Source organism: Mirounga angustirostris, unplaced genomic scaffold (genome assembly GCF_029215605.1).
Source record: "Mirounga angustirostris isolate CCGP_5_RB_7025 unplaced genomic scaffold, mMirAng1.0.hap1 SCAF_2, whole genome shotgun sequence".
NCBI lineage: Eukaryota > Metazoa > Chordata > Mammalia > Carnivora > Phocidae > Mirounga > Mirounga angustirostris.
Genome location: NW_026991710.1, coordinates 122,692,024 through 122,714,061, shown reverse-complemented (window position 1 = coordinate 122,714,061; position 22,038 = coordinate 122,692,024). Strand labels below are relative to the sequence as shown.

General features: G+C 37.7%; 1 protein-coding gene across 7 annotated transcripts in view; it reads left to right on the top strand.

Moving 5' to 3' along the window:
* SLC10A7 (solute carrier family 10 member 7) overlaps positions 1–22,038 on the top strand; it is a 257,182-nt gene that overhangs the window by 8,793 nt on the left and 226,351 nt on the right. For 4 of the 7 annotated variants that reach the window (XM_045880336.3, XM_064585137.1, XM_064585136.1 and 1 more), the window contains exons 3-4: positions 4,773–4,909; positions 9,303–9,378. In XM_045880336.3, the coding sequence (XP_045736292.1) occupies positions 4,773–4,909; positions 9,303–9,378 (213 nt within the window). The remainder of the gene's footprint in view (positions 1–4,772; positions 4,910–9,302; positions 9,379–22,038) is intronic. The other 3 variants (XR_010409582.1, XM_064585138.1, XM_064585139.1) reach the window with 1 other exon arrangement.

The following is a 22,038-nucleotide window of genomic DNA, read 5'->3' as shown; positions in this document are numbered from 1 at the left end:
CACATGGTGCTGGACTGTTCTGCCTTGGAGGTCTTCCTGCTGGTTGTGGCTAATGCCCTTTGCAGAGCAGCTGCCTTACCCAAGTCCTCTTCTTGGGACATTGCTCTAACTATGTCCCCTGGTGGTTGCTTAACGGTTACAGCTGTTACTTATGCCATGAGATATCTGGCAAGAGACTTGATTCTCTCACTCCTAGTTTCTTGCTTAATGTGATTCTGTAAAGTAGCCAACTTTGTGGGATGCAGGAGTTTAAGAAGGAAGAATGTCAGCTTATCAGCATTTCTCTAAGGACCAAAGTCTTCTGTAAGCACCTAGGAAACCTTCAGATCCAGCTAATTTGGATCTAATGATGAAATGCCTTAATCCTGTGCTTTATCACGGTATCTAAGTAGCCATCAAAGCCATTTCTTCCATCAATGGCCCTTTTCAAACTATACTACATTAAGTCATTTTCAAGATCCATTTAACTTAAGATGTTCTAGATTGCATCATTGTATGTTAAACCATCTTTAAGCCCTGCTAATTTCCTGGGCAACTGAACAGTTTTAAGTTAGGGGGTAGCAGTCTTGTTATTTATTTTCTAGTTAATAATCTTACGTTTATTTCAGCTGGGACTACTGTTTTTGAGCCCTATTAGAATAGTGCATTTTCACACACAGGAGACAGTAAATTATTATTGACTTGAGTTTATTTGAGCATTTATAGTGGTCCCATTCAAGTTTGATTTATACTGAACATTTCATGCAGTATTACCCATACATTGATGTAATGATGTATATTCTAAAATTTGTCTTGCTAATTTATTAAAATCATAAAGAACTGTGTGATAATACTAAAAAGATTAATGCTGTCTTCAGTTTTATGATTATTTCTAGATTTTAAAATACCTGTTGAAATGTTTTCTGAAAATTTATGTATTAAAGTCAAATAAGTCACATTTGAAATATGTTTTATGTTTAGCTAATTAGGAGCTACAATTTCAGAGGATTTGTCACTTAGCAAACCATGACAGGACCAATCTCATAATACCATGAAATGCCTGTGGCTACAAGGCACTGTGTTTGGCACTGGGTTGGAAACAAAGATGAGCAAAATGCTCAGGGCCTGGAAAGGGTCCTGAGTAGGGCAGAATATACAGATCTTTTTTTATTTTCCTAAACAGATTATTTTTTGAAGTTCTATTACCTTAGAAGTAAATACAGCAAATTTTAAATTTTAGGTTCTTGCTGCTTGTTTCCAGCCCAGAGCTATGAGACTGATTCTCAGAAACTGAATCAAATAAAGGTCAAATAAGGGTTAGAAGGGAAATTGGTATGTATGAAAATCTTTCTACATCTCAGTCAGAGTCCCTGATTTTAAGCAGTTTTTGATACTGTCAGAGATAACTCTGGTATAATCAGTATTTGGAGTCTCTCCTTAAGTTTATTTTAATGGAATTTGACCTGTATTACATGTGAATAAATAAAATGTCATGCAGAATCAACTTTTCAATTATTCATGACAGCATTTATCTGAGTATATGGCCCTAAATTCTGCATGGGTATGTATGGAATAATACTATTTTGGATGTGATAGTGTTCACTGGCTTTTTCTTTTCCATTGTTACCGTATTTTATCTTTACGGTTGTATGAAGAAGATATGGAAAATATAATGCTGTTGTCAAAAGGCCCCTCATGACCCAACATGGTCAGCCTTTGTGATTCATTTTGCCGGATTCTTTATTGTTCCATTGTTCTGATGCGATGGCAATTGCTTATAATTGTCATTTATTACATCAGCTAGTATTTTTAAACTACATTTTGTTTTTTATAACTTTTTCTGATTATAAAAGTAGTATTTCCCCATTGTAGAAAGATTAGAAAGAATAAAAACAACTAGTAGTAACATCTCTGTGATCTTTAGTCCCTTTTTTCCTAAACATGTCTTACATACAGAATATTTAAAAAGGAAATATTTTTAAAAATTGTATATGTATACTTGCATATATGTCACCTATGCCCACACATAATCTTTTTCCCCATGTAACTTGTAAAATTATAATTTTTCATGTAATTTAATATATTAATTTAATTTTTCTTCATGTATATAAAATTTACATTTTGTTTACTTTTATGAACATAAATCAGAGGGTACAAAGGTATATATGATGAGGAGTCTTTTTTTCTCCCCTATGTCAGATATCTGGAGATAACCAATGTTAATAGTTTGTATCTTGCCAGAGATATTCTGTGTAAAACATATGTGCCCCCCTTTCAAGCTGTGGTGTTTGTACTGCTTGTCACCCTGTCTTGTTTTACTCAAAAAACCTATCTTGGAGATTGTTTCATATCAGTACATAAAGAACTCCTTGTTTCTTCTTGTATGCTGGAAAGCATTCCATTTTATGAATTTGTCATAATATATTTTATTAGTCCTCATTGATGGACATTTAGGTAATTTTTAAGGTTTCGCTGTTAAAATGCAGCAGACGATAACCTAAAAATTGTCCATTTTCCCACATTTGGGAGAAAATGTGAAGGATTAATTCCTAGAAGTAGAATATGCTAAGTCAAATGTTATGTGCATTGTAAGTTGTGACAGATATTCCAAGTACCTCAAAGAGTGTCAGGTTCTCAGTGTTTGTTGACTGAAGGAATGAATTGCCAGATTGCTGTCCCTAAGTTGTGCCAATTTATACTTCTCCTGGTTAAGTAGGGAAGAGATCTTGTGTTACCACATGCTTGTCAACACAGTTTTCACATGGTTTTCACTAGCTCGCAACAGTCTTGTTATACCTTAAGTTACTTAATTATTCACCCATTTTTGGACTTTTAATTTGTTTCCTAATTTTGCTATACTAGATGATGCTGTCGTGATCAATTCTGTATATAAATACTTATAACCACATTTTATATCCTTAGAATAAGTACCTAGACATAACACTTCGGGATCCAAGAATGTGAATCGTGTTATAGTCTTTGAAATATATCCCCAAGTTACTTTTCAGAAAAGTTATGCTGTTTCATATTCCTATCTAAAGTATATGCAAATTCCTTAGTAACTGCATTCTGGCTCATTTTGTTACAGTTAAAAAACTAAAATATTAACATTTACTTGGTATTTATCGACCACATCTGAGTATATTTGAGTGGGATTTGGTTTTGAAACTGCTGAGCATTCTTGGAACTGCTGGTGCTCCTCTTTTCTCAGGGTGAAACTTTAAGAATTCTGATACGGTGTAAGGATGACTCCTTTGATCTTAGATCTGATCCATGGACCTGGTGTGGCTTCTGGTCTGCCCTGGGCCTCCCATCTGTCCGAAGTTAGACCCAGATGGCCAGAAATTACTTAGGTGTCATTAGAGATGTTTGGTGGCCACAGAGCACTGCTGTGTGTCTTCACATAGGGAGATGTGTAGTGCGAGCCGATGAGACAGATCCCTGAACGTGGTGAGCAGAGTCAGCATCAACCCACTGTCCATCCAACTGATGGACTTCGGCTAATGTCTCTGAGGCTCAGGACTTCTTAAATGTCTTACTTGAACGAGGGGAGGCAGTCCAGTGCTATGCTTGTAACCAGTGAATCTCTGGCATCTTTGTGCTTTAATGTCTTCTTGCATATTTTATTGGACTTTTTTATAGCACTTATTTTTACAGTATTTTTTCTGCTACTTTCTGAATTTATTTCAACTGAATAATGCTATAACTCAAAGAAATCCAAATGCAAGTGCTTGTTAGTTTGCACATATTTGAACCCCCAGATTTAACTCATTATCCTTTTTTAGCTGTGAGACATAGAGCATGTGCCTGGTTTGTCGTGTTTTTTTTTTTTTTTTTTTAAAGATTTTATTTATTTATTTGAGAGAGAGAGAATGAGAGACAGAGAGCACGAGAGGGAAAAGGGTTAGAGGGAGAAGCAGACCCCCCGCTAAGCAGGGAGCCCAATGCAGGACTCGATCCCGGGACTCCAGGATCATGACCTAAGCCGAAGGCAGTCGCTTAACCGACTGAGCCACCCAGGCGCCCTGGTTTGTCGTGTTTAATGTGACTTTCTTTCATCTGGGGCAGTAGTGTGGCACGATGGATGAAACAGACATGAGTTTGCTAGCATACCAGAAATGAGTTTGATTCTGAACTGCACTGAATGGTGGCTCCCCACCTCAACTTCCTCCTCAGTAAAATAGATTAATAATATCTGGTGGGGTTGTTGTGAGGATTAAATGAGATAACATACATAAAGTGACAAGCTCAGAGCATGGCACACAGCTGCTGTTCAGTAAGCATTAGCAAAAAAATCCAGAAAGTTGATTTGGGGGGAAAAAGCCATTTTGAATTATAGAACATTGTTGGGGAAAACATTTTTAAAAATTATTATTTGTGTGTAGATTTGGTAATATCTTGCCAAAGTGAGGCCTTCTTAGAGATTAATCATATTTAATTAAAATGTGATAGGTCCTTAAGTAGTTATATACATGTTTGTTCATAGCATCAACAATCCTTAGGTCTATACTAATGTAAAGGTACTTGGCTCAGTTTTGGTCCAGAATTTTACAAATCTGAATTGTTGGGGTATATTGTATATTCAGAAAAAATGAGAATTTTTCAGAAATTTTGTATAAAAATACCTCTTTTCCCCCCTTAAAGTCTGTTATGCATATACTTAGAGGTAAAGATTTTAGCTCTGAAATAACTCCAAATTAAAAACGAATTTATTTGATGTTATTTTAGTATCAGTCTCTCTTCAGAAAAATAGTTTTCTTACCTTTGCTGTTTTGTGTCTTTCATTTTTGCAGGAGCTGACCAGTGCTTTGGTGCATATAAAACTGCACCTTTTCATTCAGATCTTTACACTTGCATTCTTCCCAACAACAATATGGCTTTTTCTTCAGCTTTTATCAATCACACCCATCAATGAATGGCTTTTAAAAGGGTACGTTTAAATATTTGGAAGGGTCCACTTTTAATGAGGCATCTGTGGTGACTTTATTGTTTCTGTGGCAACTATATACAAAAGGGCTTATGTGTGGTATTTTATAAGGAAAAAAACATTTGAAAAATTATTATCCTTTAAAATGATAGTGTTCATCAAGGAGAGTCACCAAAGAATTTTAAAACACGATCTTTTTTTTTCTTCTATCTAAGGGTTTTATTAGTAAATTTTTTTAAATTGTAATTTTGGTATTGTTAACATACAGTGTGATATTAGTTTCAGGTGTACAATATAGTGATTTGACAATTCTGTATATTACTCAGTGCTCATCAACATAAGTGTGCTCTTAATTATAACACAACCTTAAAATACACTGTTATGTTTAATCTTAAGGTTCTAGGATGGACACTCTTCTGGGAATTTTAAAAAGCTTTGTTGGGAGAGAGATGGAAGGGAATAGAAGATGTTAGATATGCTGTCAGTTGGGTGCTTTAGCTTGTACATTCTGTATCTTACCAAACGTATATAGATAGTAGGTGAGTCTAAGAAATGTTTTTTAAATGTATAGGAAAGAAAAAATATATATAGGGAACAAACACTTTTTTTACTTGTTCTGTGTTTGATATGATAGTTGAATTAACAATAGATTTTTATTAGACTCTTTTCTTCCATTAAAAATGCCATGTTTATTAAAGGGATTTAATGAATTTAAAAAATTATTTGAAGTGGTTTAAAACTAACCACATTTTAGCAGCATTGTATAATAGTCTAATAGTTAAAACACTGAACTTAGAGTCCCGAGATCCCTTTCTGACCCTGTCCCTAACTTGCTGTGTGACTTTGAAGAAGTCATGTCATAGATTTAAACCTTACTTTCCCTGCCGATAAATAATGAGGATAGTCATACTTTTACTGTCTGCTTTGGTAACGGTGTGCAGGATCTCAATTGAGAACACTTACTCATCTATTCAGGTCACTTGTTTTCTTCCTACCGTGTGCCAGGAGTTATTATAGGTGTTAGAGAAACAATAGTGAACAAAAATGGCAAAGTGCCAGTTAGTTTTACAGGTTGAGAAGACCTGGGTGTGATTGGCAATAAACCAAGTAAGCGGATGACTAAGATGGAGATAAGTGATGGGAAGTAAAACTGTGATATGGTTGAAAGTGGTTGGGGGGGCAGACCAGTGATTAATTTAGATGGCAGAGTTCTAGGGATAGAATGGTCTAGGCAGAAGGAAAGAATGTGCAAAGGCTGTAAGGCAGGAATAAGCCTGGTATGTTCTAGGGTCAGGAAAGTGATGATGATGGCCAGAGCCTGGTAATAGAGAGGAAGAATAATATGACTTGGAGCTGGAAGGGTAGGCAGGGACCAGGTCACACAGAGCCTTGTAGGTCCCTGATAAAAGCATTCAGATTTTACTCTGCATGCGACAGAAAGCTACTGGAGGGATTTAAATGACGGAATGTCGTGGTCAGATTTATATTTTCAAATTATTGTCCGTGCTGCTGCATGGAGAATAGATAGTAGAGGGGCTGAGAGAAGCCTAGGAGAGCAGCTTGGAGGCTCCTGTGGTAAGGTCACCGTGCAGTAGAGAGAAATGGGTGCTGGAGGATTTACTGAGCTCTCGGAACCTAGAGGGGGATAGGATGTGGAGAGAGGAGGACAGGGAGGAATCAAGGATGACTTCTGGGTTTTGGGTCTGAGCCACTGGGTAACTGGTGGCATCATTTTCTTAGCTGAGGAGAAACAGAGTGGGACAAGAAGGGGAAATTAAGACCGCTGGTTTGGCCAGATTGAGTTGGAGAGAATGAGCATAAAATTTTCACCGAAAAGCATAAAATACGGCAGAACTATGATGACATCATTTTTGAGCAGAAATGTATGATGCATAGTAAGAACAAATAGTTACTGTTTCCCATGTAGAGGGCACTCAAGGAATAGGAAGGTATTAACTCATTTTTCTTGTATTCAGGGAACATCCAGGGTAGTTGGATATGTGGGAGATAATAAAATAGTAACCAACCACAGTGGGGCAGCATATGAGTTGTTAGGTAAGTAGTGTAATGAGTTAAAGGGTAAGAGGTTCAGCAAAGGTTGTGTATTTCTAAAGTAGAGAATTCAAAAATAAGGCGTTAGTGGGAGGCAAAGATAAAAAATCTCCTCACAGCCATGTAGCAGAAGGCCTGAACTACTGGGCTGAGGCGTTTGGGTTTGCATCTATAGATGATGGGGAATTCTTAAATGTACTAAACAAGAGAACAATATGCTAAAAAGTGGTCATTAAGAAAGATTAAGCTGATAGCATTGTACTGGGTGTGTTATTAGTAGAGTAGGGCTTACAATCTCAGGAAGCTAAGATACAATTCTCACCTCAGGATATGAAGCTTAAAGGAATACGCACTTGGCCTAACAAACTTAGGGAAAGCCCTTACTAGCCCACTTTTTCTCTGTTGCCCTCCCCCCATTTGAGAGTACACAGTATGTTAATGTGAGGGAGTTGCAGACTCCTACCTCAGGAGCATGTTTAAGTCATTGAAATAAATAAATATTTTGAGCACATCCTTCTTACCTTGCTGTGTAAAGGGAAAGAATGGAGGTAGAGAGACCATTCATTTATAGAAGTCCAAACTTGGGCAAAAAACATCTGAAGAGGGATGCTGGCAACAGTCATGGGAAGAATGGGAAGTTGGTTGTGGTAATAAATTGATTTATGAGGAGCAAATGGAGCCACGTGTAACTCCAAAGTTTCAAACTGGACATTAGGAAAAAACCCACCAAAAGTATCCCATTGACAGAAATAAGTCAATTCAGAGGTGAAACTGATTTTTTAGAAAATATTAGACATGGGGGTGCCTGGGTGGCTCAGATGGTTAAGCATCTGCCTTCAGCTCAGGTCATGATCCCAGGGTCCTGGGATCGAGTCCCGCATCGGGCTTCCTGCTAGATGGGGTGCCTGCTTCTCCCTCTGCCTCTGCCTCTCTCTCTCTGACTCTCATGAATAAATAAATAAAACATTTAAAAAAAAAAGAAAATATTAGACATGTTTAATTTGAGGTGGCTGTCACAGGCAGCTACAAATTTGGGAATGGTGGTTGGGGCTAGAAATGTAATGGCAACAGTACTCATTTTGCTGTTACTTATTTACATTTGTGTATTGAATATTCTTGGAGGTAGGAATATATAAATATATATATAAATAAATATAAATATATATACACATCCTTGTGTAGTATCCTAACTATAGAACACATGTGTGATATGTATTCAATAAATAGTGAAGGATTTTTTTTTTTTTTTTTTTAAGACAGGGAGAGCTCTGGTTTTTTGTACATAGAAGGGAAGGGGCCAGAAAAGAGGGAAAGATTGAAAATACCTGGGAGGACCTGTCCCTAGTGTTGGGGGTAGGAAAGATAGAATGCAGAGAGGCTAGAATAGTAGGCCTAGATAAGTCTTTGACCCTAGATGCCAGAATAAGAGTTTAATCCTTGGTAGGTGGCTTTGTGAATTTGGACAAGTTATTTAACTTCTCTTTTAACTTCAGTTTTCAGTAAAATGAGAAAAATAATAGAATTTACCTTAAATATTTGTGAGGAAGAAGTGAGTAAAGTATCTAGAAGAGTATCTGTTATAAATGGTAAATGCTTAGTAAGTATCAGTGATGATAATAGTGATGATCATGAGAAAGGCTCAGAGATTGGGAATTGATAATAGGACAGACAATTTAAGCATCACTTGGGAAAATAGACCTTAAAAGAAGACTTGAATTGAACTGGAAATTCTTTTAAAAGTGTTTTCTCATTTTCAGTCAAAATGAATTAAAGCTTTTCTTTTTCTTTTTTCTGATTTCAGAGATAATGTAAATTCATTGCATAAAGCTTAAATGATACATTCTTACAAAATTAAACGATACATTCTTACAAAAGCGAGAAGAGGTCATCTGTAATCCTGCACTTAAAATTTGTTAAAGTCAGGCACTCTGTGGCCTCTGTTCCCTATATGAACTTTTCTACTTTTAGTCAGGCCAGCAACTCGCTATGTCTAGAATGTATATTCGATCTAGGTAGAAAGTATATCCATGCTTTGGGTGATAAGTAATGTTTTATATCTTTAGTATTTAGATTTACTACTCATAGTTTCATTTGCTTGTTATGCAATGTGTTTTCTATCCTAAACTAAAAGAATAGACTTCTTGTCATGATCTGGGGAGTATACACATAATTTAAGAAAAACTAAATTTACTATGGTTTGAATCCAAGAAGTATATGATCTGTCATGCTTGTTCTTTAATGATGTTACAGCAACAGGAACATTTTTTTTTTATGAGCTGAAAGTTTGAGAATTGCTATTTATAATTGAAAAAACCTTATAATTGCATTTTCTTTTATTTTTCAGTTTGCAGACAGTAGGTTGCATGCCTCCCCCTGTGTCTTCGGCAGTGATTTTAACCAAGGCAGTTGGTGGAAATGAGGTGAGTCATAGGGCTAACTTTATTTAAACATAAGTAGATGCTTTACTTTTATTTTATTTGTTTTTATCTTGTTTTATTTTTTATTTTATTTTTATTTTATTTATTTATTTTACTTTTAAAATTTAATTTTATGATGAAGAAGTCATGTCACAGACAACGCATAACTATAGCAGCTTATGAAAAAAGTGTAGGTATATTCATTAATTTGGTTGATGCTAAAATTAATGCTGATGAGTGGAAGTTAGGATTTCAAAGAGGAGGGGCAAGGGAGGTAAATGAAAAAGAGATGGTGGTTTTTCTATCTCAGTGGGAAATTGGGAGACAGAAGACAAGCAATCCAAGGATTCCTTCCCAGACTGATGAGCTGAGGATACCCCTATGGCCATTCCTTAGTTCTTAAAAAATTTCTAGCAAACTAAATTTGTGGAGAAAGGGTCAATATACACTTAATGACAAGTAAAGATTATATAAAAGGAGAAATGAGGCAAGGTTTCTTTCTTTTTTTTTAAGATTTATTTATTTATTTTAGGGAGAGAGAGTGGAGGGGAGGGTGGGAGGCGCAGGCAGTCGGAGAGAGAATCTCAAGCAGACTCTGTGCTGAGCCGGGAGTCCAACATGGGGCTTGATCTCATGACCCTGAAATCATGACCTGAACAAAACCAAGAGTGGGTGGCTGAACAGACTGCACTACCCAGGCGCCCTGAGGCAAGGTTTCTGAGATGAGTTCAAAGAGATTATTCAGCAGCTAGAGGACTGTGGCAGAGTGCTTGTATATTGGGACAAGAGTTGTCCATTTCAGGGCTACTTAGAGGTGGTTCCTCTTGGCTGAAAGGCATGACAACTTCATACCGAGGGACTTTGCTTCATGATAGCTTATTCCCCCTTTTCGATTTACAGTGTCTCATTCAGAAAAGAATACTATTCAAGAAGGGAAGATATAAGGGGTTCCTACTTCAAAAAAAAAAAGGATTCATTCTTAGGATTTTGCTTTCTTAGCATTTGTTTTTATTTTCATCCACTTTATTTATTCTGAAAATATTTATTAAGTACCTGCTATATTCTTTTTAGAAATAGGTTTATTGAATTATTGTGGACATACAATAAGCTGCATACATTGAAACAATTTAATGTTTTGACGTATGTATACCTGTGATACCATGACCGCAATCAAGATAATGAACATATCCATTATCCTCAAGACTCTCTTGTGTTCCTTGGTAATCCCTCTCTCCTGCCTTTCTGGTTGTCTCTCTTCCCCAGGCAACCACTGATCTGTTTTCTGTCACTGTAGATTAGTTTGTGTTTTTGGAATTTGGTATGTTTTTGGTATTACTGGAATTATATAGTATATGTGGGTGTGTGTATGTGTGTGTGTGTGTGTGTGTACACACATATAATACATTTTTTTTCTTTTCTGCCTTCTTTTTTCACCATAATTATTTTGAGATTCATCTATGTTGTATGTATCAGTAATTCAGCCCTTTTTTATTGCTGAGTATTCTTATTTTTTATGGGTGTACCATAATTTGTTTATCTTTTCACCTGTTGATGGACATTTGGGCATTTTCACTTTAGGGCTATGAACATTTGTGTATGAAACTTTTCAGTGAATGTGTACTTTCATTTCTCCTGGGACTACTTAGGAGTGGAATGTTTGGATCATCTGGAGGTATATGGTTTAGCATCTTCAACCAAGGGAAGAATCACCAATAAATATAGCTCTAAATCATTTCTGAATATCTTCTGAAGTGGACCATTTCTATCAATAAACAAGCACTCTTCTTTGACCACAGGTGTATATTTAACTTTTTAAGAAATTACCAAGCCATTTTCCCAAGTGGTTTTACCATTTTATGTTTCAGACAGCAGTGTCTGGAGTTCCAGTGCTCCATAGCTCATCAACACTTGGTATTGCCAGTCTTTTTAACTTAGCCATTCTAATATGTATCTAGAGGTATCTCATTGTGGTTTTACTCTAATTTATAGCTCCCAGCTACTAATAATGGTAAGCATTATTATCTTTTCATGTGTTTACTTGCTATACATGTCTGCTTTGGTAAAATATCAAATCTTTTGGCTTCTTCTTTTTTTTTTTTTAACTAGGTGGTTTGTTTTCTTATTGATCAGCTTTTTGAGTTTTATATATTCTGGATACAAGTCCTTCATTACAAAGCATAGATATATGCTTTGTACATATTTTTTACAGTCTGTAGCTTGTCTTCATTTTCTTACTGGTGTCTTTTGAAGAGTAGGATAGTAATGAAGGCAGTAAATGTGGTTGGATTCTGGATGTATTTTGAAGGCAGAGGATATGCTGATGAATTGAATGTGGGATATGAGAGAAAGAGAGGGGTCATGAATGACTCCAAGACTTTGACTGAGTAGGTGAAGAGGGGATTGCAGAGGGTTTTTTTTTTTTTATCATGAATGGATATTGTACTTTGTAAAATGCTTTTTCTGCATCTTTCTTATAAAATGCTTTTTCTGTGAATATTGAACCACCCTTTTGTCACGGGAATAAATCCCACTTGATCATGGTGTATGATTTTTTAAAAATATATTGTTGGATTCAGTTTGCTAATATTTTATTGAGGATTTTTGCATCTATATTCATAAGAGATATTGGCCTGTAGTTCTCTTTTTTTGTAATGTCTTTATGTGATTTGGGTATCAGGGTAATGCTGGCTTCATAGAATGAATTTGGATGTTTTCCTTCCTCTTGTATTTTTTGGAATAGTTTGAGAAGAATGGGTACTTAACTCTTCTTTAAATGTTTGGTAGAATTTGCCTGTGAAGCTGTCTGGTCCTAGATTTTGTTTTTTGAGAGTTTTCTGATTACTGATTCAGTTTCATTGCTGGTAATTGGTCTGGTCAAATTTTCTATTTCTTCCTGCTTCACTTTTGGTAGTTTATATGTTTCTAAGAATTTATCCATTTCTTTTAAGTTGTCCAACTTGTTGGCATATAGGTTTTCTTAATATATTCTGTTACCAATGTTTGTATTTCTGTGGTGTTGGTTGTTATTTCTCTTCTTTCATTAGTAATTTCGTTTGGGTCCTCTCTCTTCTTTTTTTTTTTAATGAGTCTTGCTAGAGGTTTATCAATTTAGTTGTTCTTTTCAAAGAACCAGTTTTTGGTTTCATTGATCTGTTCTATTGTTTTGTTCTTTTATTTTTTTAATCAAAGGGTATTTAAAGCAAAAATTGGATGAGATTACTTGCAGAGAGAGCATAGTTAGAAAAGAGATGAAGTTCAAGGACTGAGCTCTGGGACCCTTCAACATTAAGAGGTCAGAATGAGGAAAGGAAACAGAGAAGATTAAACAGAAGGAAAAACAAGAGAGTGTGGTATCCTGGAACCAGGTGAAGAAAGTGTTGGAAGGAGGAAGGTCTGATCAGCCGTGTCAAATTCTGCTAATATAACTTGTGTAAGATGAATTCTGAGAATTGACCATCGAATTAAGCTATGTGGAGGTTATTGGTAACTTCGACCAGAGTGGTTTGTGGAGTGCAAGGGCAAAAGCTTGTTTGGAATGGGCTCAAGGAAGAATAAGAGGAGAATGGTTAGAGACAGAACGTATACACAACTGTTTTGAAGTCCTTTGTTACAAAAGGGAAGAGAGAAATGGGGCTATATTTAAAAAGGGATATGAGGTCAAGATTTTTTAAATTGCAGAAATGACAGTATTTGTTTAAGATTTATTTATTTATTTTAGAGAGAGAGAGAGAGAGAGCATGAGCAGGAGGGGCAGAGGGAGAGGGAGAGAGAATCTCAAACAGACACCCCACTTAGTGCTGAGTGGATCTCAATCTCATGACCCTGAGATCACAACCTGAGTTGAAACCAAGAGTAGGATGCTTAACTGAGGTGCCCCAGGTGCGCCACCCAGGTGCCCAGAAATGATAGTGTTTCTATCATGATGGGGATATATAGTTGAGAGGAAGTTGTTTATTTAAGAGAGTGCTGGGACGCCTGGGTGGCTCAGTCGGTTAAGCGTCTGCCTTCGGCTCAGGTCATGATCCCAGGGTCCTGGGATCGAGTCCCACATCAGGCTCCTTGCTCAGCGGGGAGCCTGCTTCTCCTTCTGCCTGCCGCTCCCCCTGCTTGTGCTCTTTCTCTCTCTCTCTCTGACAGATAAATAAATAAAAATCTTTAAATAAAAAAAAAAAGAGAGTGCTGAAGTAATTTATTTGGTCAAGTGGAAGAGAAGGGTTTTTGGGTTGCATGAGCTTCAGTAGGAGCTTGGATCGTTTATTGATGATAAAGAGAGAAGACAGAGTGTGTGGATAGAGATCCATGAAGATGGGTAGAAAGAGTGCACTTGGGAGTTTCTGATGACTTTTTGTTTCTTAGCTCTCTTCTCATTTTCTTTGTTGTCTTCTGATTTTTACTTTTTTCTCAGCAGCTGAGAAGGATGATGGAGTAGGTGATATTAACATTTGAGATGAGAGGATAAAATGTGCAATTGCCATCTAGGAGAGTGAATTAACTGGAGTATGGGAACATTGCTGGAAGCACTAAGGATCCAGTTGAGACCTGTGGTCGTGCATTGCAAATGAAGCCAGGCATCATGGTTGTGTGTTTTCTCCTTAGTTTCTTGGTGTAGGAATGGAATTGGCAGAGAGTTGGATTTAACCTGTGTTTCATTATGCTGGGTGGTTCTTTTTAGTTGTCACATAATTAGTGAGCTAGAGGAGTTACAGGAGTCTTAGACTAGTCCTTGCCGTGATTATCTTTCTACTCCTTTGAAAGAATTTGAGGAAAGGGTCTCTTTTGGTATATCTGAGACCAGTGGTAATTGACTGAAAGGTGTCATTTACCTCTTTCTCTCTGATGTGATTCCCTTAAGAGCTTTTTTTAAAAAGATTTCATTTATTTGACAGAGAGAGACACAGCAAGAGAGGGAACACAAGCAGGGGGAGTGGAAGAGGGAGAAGCAGGCTTCCCATGGAGCAGGGAGCCCGATGCGGGGCTCTCTGTCTCAGGACCTGAGCCGAAGGCAGACGCTTAATGGCTGAGCCACCCAGGCGCCCCTCCCTTAAGAGCTTTAAAACTAAAAAGCCTTTTTGTTCTCAGATGACTTTTGGCAGAAGTTCAAAGTTCACTCAATTTCTTGACATTAACATATTGCATTAGAAATTATATTTACATGTTTATTCCCCACTAGATATTTAAATAATTCACATTAATGTTATATGTTAATAATGTTGAATTTACAAATATTTCATTTGTTTTCTGATATTGGTCTAGTTTGTTCAATGATTATATTGTGCAGCTTTATCATTATCAAGCATTTTTGTAGATTTCGGGAGTTAGTTACAATTTTTCAAAGATACTGAAAATTGAGCATGCAAAGTCCAGTTGGGTCATATCTTCTGTTATGAAATGAATAGACTTTTTAAATATTTACATTGGATTGTGGAAGAAAGTGATCTGCAAGTAAGATATTAGATAATTTTAAGTTGAATGTTTTTTAAAGTAATGTTACAAGGTAACTGAACATAAGCTTTTGCTGAAGTAAATGTAAAGGGAGATTAATCTTTTGTATAATGTATTGGAAATAATCTAATCGAAGGCTGCACTGTAAATTGGTGCATGTAAATGAAAAGGTCCAAAAGCAGAGTCCACTGTCAGGTACCACAAGGAAAAGGTTTTGATTCTACTTCTCTGCGATTCTCTGCTCTGCCTTGCATGCAGCAGACTTACACCCTCATGGATTTCAACATGCTAGGAAAACTGCTGGGCACACATGTCACACTGTCCTTTCAAACTGACTGTTCCCTGCACTGGTTGTGACATGTAAGGAAACTTTCTTCCTTCTAGATTTTGTGTCATTAAACTTGTTTCCATTTAGCTTATGCTCTCAAATAATTTGCATATACATCTTTAGTATAAATATACATGTTTAGAACATGCTCTCATGCATTAAAGGAAATGTGAGAGGAGGGGGGAAGATGGCGGAGGAGTAGGGGGACCCTATTTCAACTGGTCCCCAGAATTGAGCTGTATATCTACCAGACCACTCTGAGCACCCACGAAACCAGCCTGAGATATAAGAAGATCTGGATCACTACAAACAGAATATCGCAGGCGGTTGGTTTTGAGGCACGAAGCGGGGAGCCATGATTCCCCGGGCAGATATCGGAGGATAAATGGCAGCGGGAGGGTGCCTGGTCATGGGGATCCTACACCGCCGGTGAGCAACAGCCTCGCGCGCTGCAGATGGGGCACAGACTCGCAGACCAGTAGCAGCGGGGAAAGGACTCTAGGGTAGCCCCCGGGGTGGAAACCCGGAGCAGTGGGGTCGCGCGGGCCAACTGGGAGCGGCTGCTGGTTTTAGAAGCACAAAGAGCAGAGATGTGCCCCAACCTGGAGGCAGGACTGGGAGTGCTGCGGAGGGGCGCACAACCCAGGATGCTGCAGTTTATAGCAGCACAGACAGAAACGGAGATAGTGTGGCCTGGAGAGCTCACTGAAGAACAGACTGCAATCTCTCTGCTCTAAGGCAGAGGGTTGGAAACGGTCTTTTCTGCTCTGACTCACGGAAGAGACGCGGAAAGCCACCAGAGAACAAAAGCCCCCAAAACTGATTCCCACTGAGCCCATCCCCTGCCACAGGGGCACAGGGCAACTCCGCCTGAACAGGGTTGCCTGAGTAACAGTGTGGCAGGCCCCTCCTGCAGAAGACAGGCTGGGAAAACAAGAGGCCAGCAACCCTAAGGTCCCAAGAAAACAGGTGCATCTTGCTTGGGTTCTGGTCAATAATTTGGACTCTATACATTCCCTCAAACACCCATCAACAGAATGTCTAGGAGGAGGAGCCCCCAAAATAGAAAAGACTCAGAGATTATGACTTATGCTGCAGATTTACAAATGGATGCAGATATAACCAAGATGTCGGAGATGGAATTCAGGCTAGCAATTGTGAAGACAATGGCTAGAATGGAGAAATCAATTAATGGCAACATAGAGTCTCTAAGGGCAGAAATAAAAGGTGAATTGGCAGAACTTAAAAATACTATCAATGAGATCCAATCCAATCTAGATAATCTAACAGCTAGGGTAACTGAGGCAGAAAAGCGAATAAGCGACCTGGAAGACAATATAATAGATAAAAAGGGAAAAGAGGAGGCCAGGGAAAAACAACTCCGAATCCATGAAAATAAAATCAGAAAAATAAGTGACACCATGAAGCATTCCAATGTCAGAATAATTGGAATCCTGGAGGGAGTGGAGAGAGAGAGAGGACTAGAAGATGTATTTGAGCAAATTGTAGCTGAGAACTTCCCTAATCTGGGGAATGAAACAAACATTCGCATCCTAGAGGCAGAGAGGACCCCTCCTAAGATCAAGGAAAACAGGCCAACGCCCTGGCATGTAATAGTAAAACTTGCAAATCTTAGAACCAAGGAAATGATCTTAAGGGCAGTTAGGGGGAAGAGATTCCTTACGTACAGAGGGAGGAACATCAGAATAACGTCAGACCTATCCACAGAGACCTGGCAAGCTAGAAAGGCCTGGCAAGACATATTCAGGGTACTAAATGAGAAGAACATGCAGCCAAGAATACTTTATCTGGCAAGGCTTTCATTTAGAATGGATGGAAAGATGCAGAGCTTCCACGACCGGCAGAAACTGAAAGAATATGTGACCACTAAGCTGGCCCTGCAAGAAATATTAAAGGGGGTTCTATAAAAGGAGAAAGACCCCAAGAGTGATATACAACAGAAATTTACAGGGACAGTCTATAAAAACAACGTCTTCACAGGCAACATGGTGACAATTCATATCTTTCAATAATCACTCTCAACGTGAATGGCCTAAACGCTCTCATAAAACGGCACAGGGTTGCAGATTGGATAAAAAGACAGGACCCATCCATATGCTGTCTACAAGAGACTCATTTTGAACCTAAAGATACATCCAGACTGAAAGTGAAGGGATGGAGATCCATCTTCCATGCCAGCGGACCTCAAAAGAAAGCTGGGGTAGCAATTCTTGTATCAGACAAATTAGATTTTAAACTAAAGTCTGTAATAAGAGACACAGAAGGACACTATATCATTCTTAAAGGGTCTATCCAACAAGAAGATCTAACAGTTATAAATATCTATGACCCCAACATGGGAGCAGCCATCTATATAAGCCAACTGTTAACCAAAATAAAGAGTCATATTGATAACAATATGTTAATTGTAGGAGACCTCCATACTCCACTCTCAGCAATGGACAGATCATCTAAGCAGAAAATCAACAAGGAAACAAGAACTTTGAATGATACATTGGACCAGATGGACCTCATAGATATTTACAGAACATTCCACCCTAAAACAACAGAATACTCATTCTTCTCAAGTGCACATGGAACTTTCTCCAGAATAGACCACATACTGGGTCACAAATCAGGTCTCAATGGATACCAAAAGACTGAGATTATTCCCTGCACATTCTCAGACCACAGTGCTTTAAAACTTTAACTCAGTCATGAGAAAAATTTGGCAGAAATTCAAACACTTGGAAGCTAAAGACTACTCTGCTCAAGAATGTTTGGGTCAACCAGGAAATCAAAGAAAAACTTAAACAATTCATGGAAATCAATGAGAACGAAAACACATCGGTCCAAAACCTATGGGATACTGCAAAGACGGTCCTAAGGGGGAAATACATAGCCATCCAAGCCTCACTCAAAAAAATAGAAAAATCCCGAATTCACCAACTAAGTGTAGAGTTAAAGAACTAGAGAAGAAGCAACAAATGATGCCTAGGCCATGCATTAGGAGAGAAATAATTAAAATTAAAGCAGAGATCAATGAATTAGAAACCAGAAACATGGTCGATCAGATCGACGAAACTAGAAGTTGGTTCCTTGAAACAATAAGATCGATAAGCCACTGGCCAGACTTATCTAAAGAAAAGAGAACGGACCCAGATTAATAAAATTATGAATGAAAGGGGAGAGATCATGACTAACACCAAGGAAATAGAAACAATTATTAGAAATTATTATCAACAACTCTATGCCAATAAACTGAGCAATCTGGTTGAAATGGAGGCCTTCCTGGAAACCTATAAGCTGCCAAGACTGAAACAGGAAGAAATTGACAACCTGAATAGGCCAATAACCAGTAACGAGATTGAAGCAGTGATCAAAAACTTCCCAAAAAACAAGAGTCCAGGGCCTGATGGATTCCCTGGGGAATTCTACCAAACATTCAAAGAAGAAATAATACCTATTCTACTGAAGCTGTTTCAACAAATAGAAACAGAAGGAAAACTTCCAAACTCATTCTATGAGGCCAGCATTACCTTAATCCCCCAACCAGGCAAAGACCCCATCAAAAAGGAGAATTTCAGACCGATATCCCTGATGAATATGGATTCCAAAATCCTCAACAAAATCCTAGCTAATAGGATCCAACAATACATTAAAAGGATCATCCACCATGATCAAGTGGGATTTATCCCTGAGATGCAAGGGTGGTTCAACATTCGCAAATCAATCAATGTGATAGAACACATTAATAAGAGGAGGGAGAAGAACCCTATGGTCCTCTCAATTGATGCAGAAAAAGCATTTGACAAAATACAACATCCTTTCCTGATTAAAACTCTCCAGAGTATAGGAATAGAAGGAACATCCCTCAAGTTCATAAAATCCATCTATGAAAAACCCACAGCGAATATCATCCTCAATGGGGAAAAGCTGTGAGCCTTTCCCATAAGAGCAGGAACATGACAAGGATGCCCACTCCTGCCACTATTGTTCAACATAGTACTAGAAGTCCTAGCAACAGCAATCAGACAACAAAAAGAAATAAAAGGTATTCAAATTGGCAAAGAAGAAGTCAAACTCTCTCTTTTCGCAGACGACATACTTTATGTGGAAAACCCAAAGGACTCCACCCCCAAATTACTAGAACTCATCCAGCAATTCAGTAATGTGGCAGGATACAAAATAAATGCACAGAAATCAGTTGCTTTCTTGTACACTAAAAACACAACTGTAGAAAGAGAAATTAAAGAAACAATTCCATTTATAATAGCACCAAACCCATAGGATACCTTGGAATAAACCTAACCAAAGAGGTAAAGGATCTGTACTCTAGGAACTACACAGAACACTCATGAAAGAAATTGAAGAAGACACAAAAAGATGGAAAAATATTCTATGCTCATGGATTGGAAGAATAAACATTGTTAAAATGTCTATGCTACCCAGAGCAATCTATACCTTCAATGCCACCCCTATCAAAATTCCAATGACATTTTTCAAAGTGCTGGAACAAACAATCCTAAAATTTGTATGGAATCAGAAACGACCCCAAATCACCAAGGAAATGTTGAAAAAGAAAAACAAAGCTGGGGGCATCACGTTGCCTGATTTCAAGCTATATTACAAAGCAGTGATCACCAAGACAGCATGGTACTGGCACAAAAACAGACATACAGACCAATGGAACAGAATAGAGAACCCAGATATGGACCCTCAACTCCATGGTCAAATAATCTTTGACAAAGCAGGAAAAAACATGCAATGGAAAAATGACAGTCTCTTCAGTAAATGGTGCTGGGAAAATTGGACAGCCACATGCAGAAGAATGAAACTCGACCATTCTCTAACACCATTCACAAAGATAAACTCAAAGTGGATGAAAGACCTCAATGTGAGACAGGAATCCATCAAAATCCTAGAAGAGAACATAGGCAGTAACCTCTTTGACATTGGCCACAGCAACTTCTTTCAAGATACATCTCCAAAAGCTAGTGAAACAAAAGCAAAAATGAACTTTTGGGACTTCATCAAGATAAAAAGCTTCTGCACAGCAAAGGAAACAGTCAACAAAACAAAGAGGCAACCCACAGAATGGGAGAAGATATTTGCAAATGACACTACAGATAAAGGGTTGGTATCCAAGATCTATAAAGAACTTCTCAAACTCAACACCCAAAAAACAAATAATCAAATCAAAAAGTGGGCAGAAGAGATGAACAGACACTTCTCTGAAGAAGGCATACAAATGGCTAACAGACACATGAAAAAATGTTCATTATCATTAGCCATCAGGGAAATCCAAATGAAAACCACACTGAGATACCACCTTGCACCAGTTAGAATGACAAAAATGGATAGGGAAAGAAACAAATGTTGGAGAGGTTGTGGAGAAAGGGGAGCCCTCTTACACTGTTGGTGGGAATGTAAGTTGGTACAGCCACTTTGGAAAACAGTGTGGAGGTTCCTCAAAAATTTAAAAATAGAGCTACCCTATGACCTAGCAATTGCACTACTGGGTATTTACCCCAAAGATACAGATGTAGTGAAAAGAAAGGCCATATGCACCCCAACGTTCATAGCAGCAATGTCTGCAATAGCCAAACTGTGGAAAGAGCCGAGATGCCCTTCAACAGATGAATGGATAAAGAAGATGTGGTCCATATATACAATGGAATATTACTCAGCCATCAGAAAAGATGAATACCCAACTTTTATATCAACATGGATGGGACTGGAGGAGATTATGCTAAGTGAAGTAAGTCAAGCAGAGAAAGTCAATTATCATATAGTTTCACTTATTTGTGGAACATAAGGAATAGGATGGAGGACATTAGAAGGAAGGGAAAAATGGGGTGGGGGGAATTGGAGGGAGAGACGAACCATGAAAGACTATGGACCTGAGAAACAAACAGGGTTTTAGACGGGAGCGGGGAGTCGGGATTGGTTGGCCTGGTGATGGGTATTAAGGAGGGCACGTACTGCATGGAGCACTGGGTGATATACGAAAACAATGGATCGTGGATCACCACATCAAAAACCAATGATGTATTTTATGGTGACTAACATAACATAATTAAAAAAAAAATTATTCCAATGATTTACTCACGGCCCCATAAAAAAAAAAAAGGAAATGTGAGATTGTGTAGCATATTTATATTTAATGATTTGGGGGATGTATGCAGATGTAAGAGTGTCATTTGAAATGATTTTCTTTTTACTTTGCAAAGTTGTTCTATAACATAGAAGGAAGTTTTTTCTGTTACTTACACACCTTTTATTTGAAATGCTTTTTGCATAAAACTGTTGGTTACCAAAAGGTTTTGTCATGAAATCAAAGTTACTGCATTCCTTAAGATCACAGCTTGCACTTTGGCAAGAAATAGCCTTATTACTTGTTAAAGTTAAAAAACAATTTTTGTTTTTATAAGTTAGATTGTTTTTGTTTCATTGAGCCATCTAGTTTATAATCATTTTTAGCATCAAAAGGAAGTAACCGTATGTGCATAGCAATGCATATATGCTGGAATGCTACCATATCCTTTAGGTATTAAAATGAGACTGTTTAAGGGCATAGCTGACGGACAGTCTTATTTTGTGGCTTTTAAATTTTAAACTACTTTAATTTAAATATTAGATATACGACTTTGTTCTTTTTTTCATCATTATTTATTCATTCCAGCGTTTTAAATGCAACTTTTCAAAACCGCAATATTATAGGGTGTGCTGTTGACAAAAAAGCATTGGTGGTTATGTGGTAGTGGGTGTGTTTGTGTGCGTGTGTGTGTGCACGTGGACACACGTGTGTGTGTGTGCACGCATGCGATTTTAGTTCCTTTTTTAAATAATAGAAAAAGTAATAAGTCTTGGCGAAGCCTAATTCATTGCCA